At 35.5% G+C, this 10415-nt stretch overlaps 1 protein-coding gene across 2 annotated transcripts in view; it reads right to left on the bottom strand.

The window, feature by feature from the left end:
* Window positions 1–3867: 3867 nt before the first annotated feature.
* The window catches only part of LOC117435498 (3-hydroxyisobutyrate dehydrogenase, mitochondrial-like), a 46872-nt gene continuing 40324 nt past the window's right edge, over window positions 3868–10415 (bottom strand). For both annotated transcript variants that reach the window (XM_034058699.1, XM_034058698.2), the window contains exons 7-8: window positions 8369–8525; window positions 3868–4591 (exon numbers count right to left, since the gene is read on the bottom strand). In XM_034058699.1, coding sequence (XP_033914590.1) covers window positions 4433–4591; window positions 8369–8525 — 316 coding nt within the window. In that variant the 3' untranslated portion in view covers window positions 3868–4432. The remainder of the gene's footprint in view (window positions 4592–8368; window positions 8526–10415) is intronic.

Raw genomic sequence — 10415 nt, 5'->3', positions numbered from 1 at the left:
ATTCATTATATTTGAAGCTACTTTCTCCTAATTGAAAACATTCACCTGAAACTGCAAAATAAAAATGTGGATACAAAATAAACTGAATGAAAAGGCTTCCCATTATCCCTTGCAGCAAGACAAATTGCCTATCTCGAGAGGATAGAATAAAACATACCACATATCAACTTCATGGGCCATAAACATGCTACAGGAATCCTGTGAAGAAAAGCAGGTTTCTTTTTATTAAGTATCCACCGTCAAAACCAACTCCTATTCTGTATGAACATTTAACTTATTTCTACAAAAACCAGATGGTCAACTTTACAAACAGGGAATCCTTTATTGCTATTGTGGATGTATTACTAATAAAAGATACAAAATGTAGCAGCCACCATTATTTCCTTACTATCAGATATGAAGAAAGTACAAATACTGTGTTAGGCTTTCAATCTGAAGGTAAATCTATCTTCTCCTTGAAAGGCAAAGTTCAGCAGTCTGGTATTCAATCCTTCTTACTGAGTGCCACTACTCACTGAAGAAGCCATTGAGAGACACAGATGACAGAGAAGGTTCACTAATCTCTCCCTCCATTGTCCCATGTTTTAAAAAAACAAACAAACAGAAGATGCCCACTATCATTCTTAGTAGTGAATTAAATGTACAATGACTGAAGGTCATCAAATACATTTCTTTTGGAGAGTTTCTGGATTCATACATCTTTATTTTTAATTCGCTGCTCATAAATGTATTCTGAAAAGAAAAAAATATTGACACGACCGAAATGTTTAGACAATCCTGCCAAAATTATTTAGGCTCAAATAGTTGACAATCCGACTTATTTACTAGAAACCGTACTTACTGATTGAGATTGAGGCGGGGGAGGCGTTTTTTGCTACCAGTTTGATGGGACTCACCACAAAATAGCCAGGCTGGTAAACATATTGTACACTGTATTCCAATAGATTTCAGAGAAACCTTCATGCATAGCCCATAGAGTAAAACTTTTACACTGCAGAAATTGCCCCATAAGAAGTACTGATTTTGGCTTTCAAAGAACATGGTTTTTCATATATATATATATATATATATATATATATATATATATATATATATATATATATATATATATATATATATATATATATATATATATATATATAATCTATCACACACATACATATATATTTCGGACCTGTTCTAAAATATATAAGATTGGATAAGAGCCAGTCCGTATTGAACGGAATAATATAGATCAATTGAATGTATTTTTCCACCTAAACATAAAAACAAGTAAAATTGTTTATGTAACAAATGTATTTAACTTTACCCAGCCATTAAAATAAATAAAATGAAAACATTTATAAATGCTCATGTTTATGACTTTTACATGGTAATCCAATTAACAGTCTTTACCATACAGTATAAACATGAGATACTTAATGCCTATTGGAAGGTTTCACATCAACAACATGTTAACCTGCTCTTGGTTCCATGTTGTATATATTTCATCTCTACAAATGGTCTGTACATGTTTGGGTTTTAAGTATTCTAAAGTTTCTGTATTTTCTTTCCTTCATGATGATGGAAATTTAACGTGTTTTATTATTTTCTTTTTTACTTTTTAAAATTATTTCCTGTGAGGGTGTACTGCACAATTAAATCAGTTTATTTCTCTCCAGTTAAGTATGATAATGGTTATTATTAGGCTTGCTACTATTCGATTTTATTTTTTTTGCCAAAACAACAATATAGACATTTATTTTAGAAAGAATTTACAGTTTTTAATATCTTTATTTTTCAATTCAAGCAGAGAACGGGTGAAATTGACCTTTGTGTTAAAAGAACAAAAAAAACCCCAAAAACACACACACACACACACACACACACAACACCTCTCACATAGCAAAACCCTAATCATATTCAACATGCAACACTTGACACTAGTTCCAAAACCAGGGTTTTGAGGATCCATGACATTAAGTCTGTAAAACCTAGCAAAGGTATGGGGAGTAGCCCACACCGCTGCATTGCACATGGTCTCCCACAGATGCATCCTGGAATAAAGCTCACGAAGTTGCCATGCCCCTGGTGGAATGGGCAGTGAGCTTTTCTGGAAGGGGCAAGTTGGCCAGCTCATATGCAGTCTGACTGTCTGCCATTTGCTTAGACAGGGCTTGAACATGGGACTTAGCCCCATAGCAGAAAAAATTGTTCGACTGCCTCAGTTTTATCCTGTCAACGTAGTACGTGATGAGACACTGTCAACACGTGGTCCCAGTTCAATGCGGGCTGAAAAACCCTGCTGTTGAACCAGGCCTGCAGAGTGTGCATGTGCAGGACCCGAAGCGTCTGGAAAGCTGCTGCCATCAAGCCCAGAAGTCACTGGAACGTCACTACCATGAGCGCTCTGTTGAGCTGAAACCGCTCCAAACAGCTATTCTCTGCACTCTGCCGTCCGACAGATTGGGCCAGGAGTCCAAGCACACTCCTAGATAGGAGGCAGTCTGGGAAGGCGTGAGCTGGCTCTTGACATGATTCAGTGTAAGGCCCAACCGGTGAAGTTCCCTATGGGCCTCTTCCTGTGCTAGGGACTGGGCACAAATGAGCCCATCGTCCAGATAGTAAAACTTAGATCATTTTTTAACCAAGTATTTGTAAATGTTACTATTCTAACATTTAAAAAGTTGAGTAAAAATAAATCATTTTTCTCATAAATATTTAATTTATAACAGGTTTGCAGGTAGATGGGTATAAAAGTACAAAAAAATAAATACATGCATAATTATACAGAGAAAATGAGAGAAAAAGACAGGGAATAAGGAGATTGGTCTTTCTGTAGACTCTACAGTAGAACGTGTCAGATGACATGCACCAAGTTCACAGCGCTAGTACTTGAATATGCATGCATTAACATTTTATGTATAGACCTTTGTGCAACTGGACAGACACACAATTTAAAGACCTGATTAAATAGTGAAGGAAAGAACCAAGATAAAAATGCAGAAAACGACCAACAATTTGACTAAGATTAAAATCAAATTTAAGCCGGCAAGCTAATGACTAAAAAAGGCATGAACAGAGAGAAAAAAATAAAAAAACTTTCAGGATTTAGAAATAGGAAGCATGCTTATTGGTTGGTGGTAAAGTACAGGTAGGCTTGTGTGTCTGTTTACACTAATAACCGAGGCATCATTGATTAGTCAGGCCAGATTTAGACTTTAACACACTGGTTCACAGTTAAATCACGCTACATCAGATTGTGTTGATGTTGGATTATTTTTTGTGTTTCGCTCAAATGATTAAAATCAGTTAAAGATTGTGGCTTTATTGTTCAAGTTTACAAACAGTCTGTGTGTTACACAGGTAATGCATACATGGTTTGAATATTGTAATAAGGACTGCTGTGTGTTAGTTTACAGCATAAACAAACAAACCTGCTTGATCATCATAGCTTGTTTAGCAGGTGATCTAAAATAGATTTGTTTTAGATTATGCAACCTGAAAAACCAGCCATGAAATGCTTAATTATTTTTATAATTTCTGTGTAAACCACCTCACCAGTTTACAGAATTGACATTGTGTCTCAAAGCACCTGCACCTCTGACAGCACCCGTCGAAGCCAGCACAGATTTTTTTCCAAACCTGGAAGTCCTCATTATAAAAATATATTGAGGTTGCATCCATCCCTGGGGATCAGATACAAAGCTGGAAGCATTCTTCTAAACAGTAATGCACACCACAGTAATAGCTTGCTTAGCACAGCCTGCATGTTATTGCATCAGTAATAATAAATATTAAGTCCATGTGTATACATAGCTGTAGTAAGTACGCTAAAACACACCAAACAATAAAATGTTTTTTAAAAATCCCCCAAAACACATTCAGCAGAATAGAAAGGTATGTTTCTTTAATTTAGAACACAAAACAGTTTAACTGCACTTTATGTTGTTGTGGTTATATTAAAATGCATGATAACTAAAACAAAACAAAAAAAATTAAATAAACAAAACATACATGTATATAAATGGTGTTTCCATTTAACAAAGAGTAAATGGCACAGCGTTTAATAATACCAGCTAGTATATATGATGTAACAGTGTTTTTGCATGTTGAATACATTTCATTGTTGCAGGGAAAAATCTTGGGGCCTTTTGTTTTTATTTTTTACCTCCACTAGAAAGAGACTTTCATGTTTATCTTACTTTGTTGAAATAGTAATAAAAAAAAAATCCAAAATATGTATTCATTATTCACTAAAACTATGGCAAAAGTGCTGCTTTGTGATCTTTAAAAACAAACAAACAAAAAAGTATGATTTCAAAAACTGAAAACAAAAACACCCCCATTACCTGTCAAAACAGACCTATGTCCTACAGAGTTTCAAAGCTTATGCCTTTCAAAATACTGGAGCATCTACCCTGCATTTGGTTTTACCATGCACTTTTCTTTTTTACTGATTTTCTTCCTCACGGAGAAACTGGAACACTGACGAGAAGTCTTTTTGTGCATAGCCCCGAGCACACATCACCCTGTAGATCTGATGGCTTACAGATCCCAGTGGAATAGCTGTTTTAGTGTTTGTAGCAGTGTCCTGCGCTAAACCCAGATCCTTAAAAAAAGAAAAAAAGCACACCATTAATGTTTTTTCTCGCGAGACAAACACACAAATACCAAGGTATGCAAGCATGAGTGTTAAAGGTGCTAAAAATACATATTGGGCATCACAATGGTTCTGACTGTTAGACTCATAATATGCATAAACATGGTCACAAATATGCAGTATGAAGCTGAATGTTACACCTGCAGAGAAAATAACTAATTCATATGCAACAGGGGTAACAGGTTCCTTCTACAACCAAAAAAAAGTGATAACAGAGATGCCAAACACAACACAAATCCATCCAACATTTACTTTGGACAATCTTTCCAACAGTCATTAACCTTTTTGCAGCTACTGTAAAATGAACATCCCCACTGCTGTGCCACAGTAAAATAGCAACTATTAAGGTTTGCTTATTAACTTTCGCAGGTGATCTGGTTTCAATTTCCAGATTGCATTTCGCAAACCCACTGTACATACATCATTATGTAGACTGATACTGGACTATTCATTTTCATACAATGTATCACCTTCAAGTGACACAGTAAGGTAGAAATATAGAAACAAAATGCTTGCTTGATGTACTAAAGCAAAAAGCAATAAGCAAATGTTGTTTTATTTGTAACGAATTGTTCCAGCGCTCCAGATAAGGTTCTGGGCCATTGAGTAATTTACTCTCCGATGTAGACTGTTTTTGTACACAGACACACACACACACACAGTTGTAGTCAAAAGTTTACATACCCCAATGGAAACTTATAATTTCTAGAAATTTTGCAAACCAAGAAATTTTAGGAAAAATCTTTTGCAGTGAAAGTTTTGCTTTTGTGGATGAGGGAGTAATGTTACAAGAAATAGATGTCTACAATTATTCAAAAGTATTCATACCCTTTGATGCTATGATAGTATTGTACACAAGGTGCTAGAAATGTCAATATGATAATGCAGAACCTAATTCTAAAAAAAGGTCTAGAAAATGCTGGATTGTAGGAGAGTATAAAAGGGTTAGGGTTAGGGTTAGGCACAGGAGAAGGATACAAGAAGATTTCCAAGCATTTGAGTGAGTATCCCAATTTCAGCTATTGTTTCTATTATCAAGAAGTACAAGACTCATGGTACTGTCACAATGCTCCCTCAGTCTGGAAGAAAGAAGGTTCTTTCACCAAGAACAAGTAGAAGAATTGTGAGGAAGGTTACTAACAATCCAAGACTGACTGCCAAAGATATTCAAAGTGAATTGGCTACAAGTAGGACTGGCGTTTCCATTTCAACCATAGGTTGAGAATTGCATGGTGAAGGTCTCAATGGTCGCAGGCAAAAGTCACTCTTAGGAAAACATCACAAGGACAAATCGCTTGAAGTTTGCAAAACAGCATTTGAATGATAGATATGAGTTCTTCTAGTCAAATGTTTTGTGGAGTGATGAGCCATTTGGTCACGCTGATAGTCATTACGTTTGGAGAAAGTCTGGTGAGGCGTACAAATGGTGCGTTTACACTGGCCATTTTTAGGACGGCTTTGGGCCGTCTCAGGTCTTTTTTCTGTAGTGTAAAAACAGCCAACTAAAGACGTGGCTCAGTGCCAGCTTAGGTCCGTCCGAAAGGTGGTGTAAACTGACCCGACTTTAGGACGGCTCACGCATGACGTGAGTGCCGCTCGGCTCCTCCCCCACGGAATCTAAACAGGAAGAAGCTGCCGTTGCAGCGTCACAAAAAGAGAAGAACAACTTGAGACACAAGCGTCCTGAATATTTGAATTTATTAACTGTTTATATTGGGGAGTATTTGTAAATATCTAAGTTTTATTATTAATTTGTCGTCAAAAGTGTACATACCCCAAATATCCATACATTGGGCTATGTAAATTTTTGATAACTTTTTTGCTTTGTTAAACAGGTGCAGATTCCGGTGGATGTCAAAGAAACAAAAGTGTAATATTTGAGAATATCAGTGAGAATTATTTAAAAAATGCTATCAAAAATAATTTTATTCAAAAACTATCCTGGATTGTTCCTGGATTGGATTGTTAAATTTTTTCCAGTTATTTTAATTGTAAACCACTTAGTTATTGGTTTAGTTTCAAACACACTTTAACACACCATCTTTTTGTTGTTTGTTTTATTGTTATTTAAATAAATATTTTGATTGTACCAACCACGGCGTGAACTGGGGAGAGCAAGAAAGCAGAGCTGTCATAGCGTTGTGGGGCGAAATTCAAATCCAGAGTGCACTAAGCGGAAACACAAAATAAATAGTGACAGGTCTGATTATAGTTGATCTGTTACACAATTGCATTTTACATGTTATGTTCTAAGTTTTAAATAGATTGTTTTAATAATTTGTGGTCCCTGTCATTTTGTTTTTTTTAAAAAGGAACGAAATGCTTTGAGTAATTACAAACAATTTAGATAGTGTACTTATATAACACATTATTATTATTTATTCATTTGCAGTTGTAGTATTTGTAGCAAGGCTAATTTGAAAAATTTGTTAACTGCAATTGTATACAGTAAAAGTTTTTTCTCCGGTATTCCTGTGGCTGCTTAACCTATTTTAACTAAAAATAAAGGACTTAAGCATCATAGAATTATGTATACACACACACACACACACGGTGAGATAATATTGGTGAAGAAACAGAATAGAGTTCTTTTGAAAACAAAATGGTCTATTACAGTAATAAACAGCACATTTATTTATCTTCCTCAAGGTGAAATCCTTCACATAACAAATGGGCCACGAACCGCTATGTTGTGTCAAAGGCTGTCTAAACGAATAACTATTTTTCTCGTTGACTACAAGATAAGTATATATTTTTTAAGACGAGTCCCCGCAATATGAACACGACTATTATGTGTTTGTAATACCACTCTGCCTCTTCCGCCTTTGTGGTTTGGGGAGGGGAAAACTCGTCATCCCTTCAGTGGTCATTATGATGTCACCGAGCACGTATTGTAATTTAGATGCTAAGCGTGCACATTTGGACCTAAGCCGACTCAGGGCACAACCACAGTGTAAACGCTACGTGAAAAATGACAAGAATCTCTGCGATCAGTTGGACCCGAGGTCGGCTTAGGTCCGAGGCGGCAGTGTAAACGCAGCAAAAGAAACGAACACCATACCTACTGTCAAGCATGGAGGTGGTAATATCCTTCTATGGGGCTGTTTTTCCTCGAGTGGCACAGGAAATTTAGTTCCAATACATGGTAAAATGGATTCCATAGCATACCAGAAGATATTGGCCAATCATCTGAAACCCTTCAATACAAAACTTAGTTTAAAGTGCAAATGTACGTTCCAACACAACAACGATCCAAAGCACACATCAAAATCTACTTCAGAATGGTTAAAAAAAAAACCCAATAAAATCAAGGTTCTGGAATGGCCTAGTCAAAGTCTCAATCTAAATCCGATTGAGAATCTTTGGTATGAGTTGAAGAAAGCTGTGCACAAAAGGATTCCTCGGAATTTGAATGAACTGGAACGATTTTGCGTTGAAGAATGGTAAAAATCACTAAAGAATCATGCCAAAAGCTCATTTGACAAATATCCTAATCATTTAAAAGAGGTTATTATTGCTAAATAATACCCTTGTCAGGGTATGAATAGCATTTTGGAAGTTTTGCAAAAAAAAAATTGCTAAATAACTTTATATAAATATATAAAATTATATAAAATTTCCATTGGGGTATGTAAACTTTTGACTACAACTGTATATACACACTAATATTATATATATATAGATAGACACACACACACACACACACATATTAGCAGAAACACCAACCTTTGCCATTAGTGTCGTCCCAAATCCTCCCTGGTAGTTGTTGGCAGAGGGCACCCCCTCCATCACGCCTGGAACAGGATTGTAGGTGTCGCTTGACCAGCAGCGACCGGAGCTCATATTCAGGATCTTTGACAACAGCTTGGGGTCAAGCCCTAGTCTGCCAAAGGTTAAAGATGAATGGTGTTAGCATTTATCTGTAAAGGGCATGGGTGACTTGAAAGTTTCTTATTGCCCTGCACTCCAATTTTTTTGTTTTAATTGCGGCCTAACAAAATACAGTATTGATATTTCAGAAACATTCATCGTCAAGATTAATTTACACAGTGCGTCAATTCTTTAAGTAGAAGGTAACCAATAAACTTTAATGGACACTCAACAATTATCACGAGACTTTAGGAGACTTATCCATATGAACAGCAGTTCATCTAAAGAAAGATCAAAAGACAACAACAAATACTAGAGAAAACAAGGTAAGGTCATAATCATTATAACTTTATATTAATAACATGTATTTGTGTAATTACAGAAATGTTGTGCATTTATGAATACACATTTTTCAAAAACATCATAAAATTATAAAAAGCACAGCAGTGATTTTAATTATACAATAAAAGAGGCAGGCAGATCCAGTTCAATATCCTATTGACATTTTCACTGCAAAGCCAAGGATACTTGGGGTCTTTAAAAATCAATTCATATATGGTAAAATAAATAAGGCAACATCTAATATCTTCTGAACTCTTTGAGGGCAAGTCCAGTTTCCATAGATGGATCTCAGTTCTACATAGTATAACCACCCCAGACTTTTTACTTGGTTATAAAGTATGTGTCTGATGGACAGGAGTTACTTGAGCCCTGGTCAAATCGAGATAGATGCAAGTCCAAACCTCTGAGACAGTAGAACTACTTTTATTCTTCTAGCTTTACAAAAATGTACCAGTCAGTACGAGACACATTTCAAGTGTTAATGTCAGGGCTATCGTTATAACTTGCTGTTTTAATTGTACTATATAAAGTACAAATAAAAACATATAAAACGGTCTAGTTTCCAACTATAAAATATATTTTGTACTGAATGTCTATTAAAATCATTATTGGTCTTTAAGACCGCTAAGTATGTCAAAGCTCCACCAGTCTTCAGTTTATTTCTTTTTTTTTACTGATAAATCTAATTTTATTAACTAACTGTCTCAGTACAAATTAACAGATTGTTTTGAGAATCTTTGAAAACTCAGTTTTTTTTTTAAATTTAAAATCTTAGTCATTATGTTTTTCAGTTCATGTCTACAATCCAAATGCAAACTTCAATTTAAAAATAAAGAAAGAGAAAGACAATACACTGACTGGATCCTCCCTCAGTGTACTGTATAGAAGGCTCTGTGACATATGTTCAACATTTCCTCACAACCATGTATTATGGTTCTGGGTCAGTTGTTGAAAAGGTTACTGCTTCTGATATAATAAAGCTTGTCCAAGCAGAGAAATCATTTGTTATACTGCAGCATTGGTGACATGAATTGTTTTTCTCAGCTTAACAATAAATCATTTTGTTATTAGTATAGAGTTTGTGATTTCAAGCAAAACCACAAATTTAGGTCTGCATAAGAGAGTCACATTTTGACCAGTTTATGGGCAGAGCTTATTATGTTTTATCCCATCTCGGAAGAGTGGACACGAAATCCTGGTGGAATAATATAACCTGCCTTTTGCTGAAACCTATTTAAAATAATCAGCATTTATGTATTTTACAAGACCTTATCCATGGAACAGCAGACAAAAGGAATCAGTTGTAATACAAATGTAGAGACAGTTTTTTTTTTTTTTTTTTACAAGCATTGTGGTACTTAAATCCTCATTTGAGGAAGCCCAGTGTCAAGCAAGCATATTAATGGAACATAGAAAGGGGCACATTTTACAGAACACAACACCCTCAACCTAATAGGGGTTTTAGAATCTATACAGTTGTGCTCTTTCAGTAACAGACATGTTCAATTTCAAGTAGGAGAGGCAACTATTTTATAGTTAAGGCCATTTTAAGCTCCCCTCC

Source organism: Acipenser ruthenus, chromosome 3 (assembly GCF_902713425.1).
Source record: "Acipenser ruthenus chromosome 3, fAciRut3.2 maternal haplotype, whole genome shotgun sequence".
NCBI classification, from domain to species: Eukaryota; Metazoa; Chordata; class Actinopteri; order Acipenseriformes; family Acipenseridae; genus Acipenser; species Acipenser ruthenus.
Note: the sequence above shows the minus strand (reverse complement) of the source record. Positions and strands in the feature narration are given on the sequence as shown.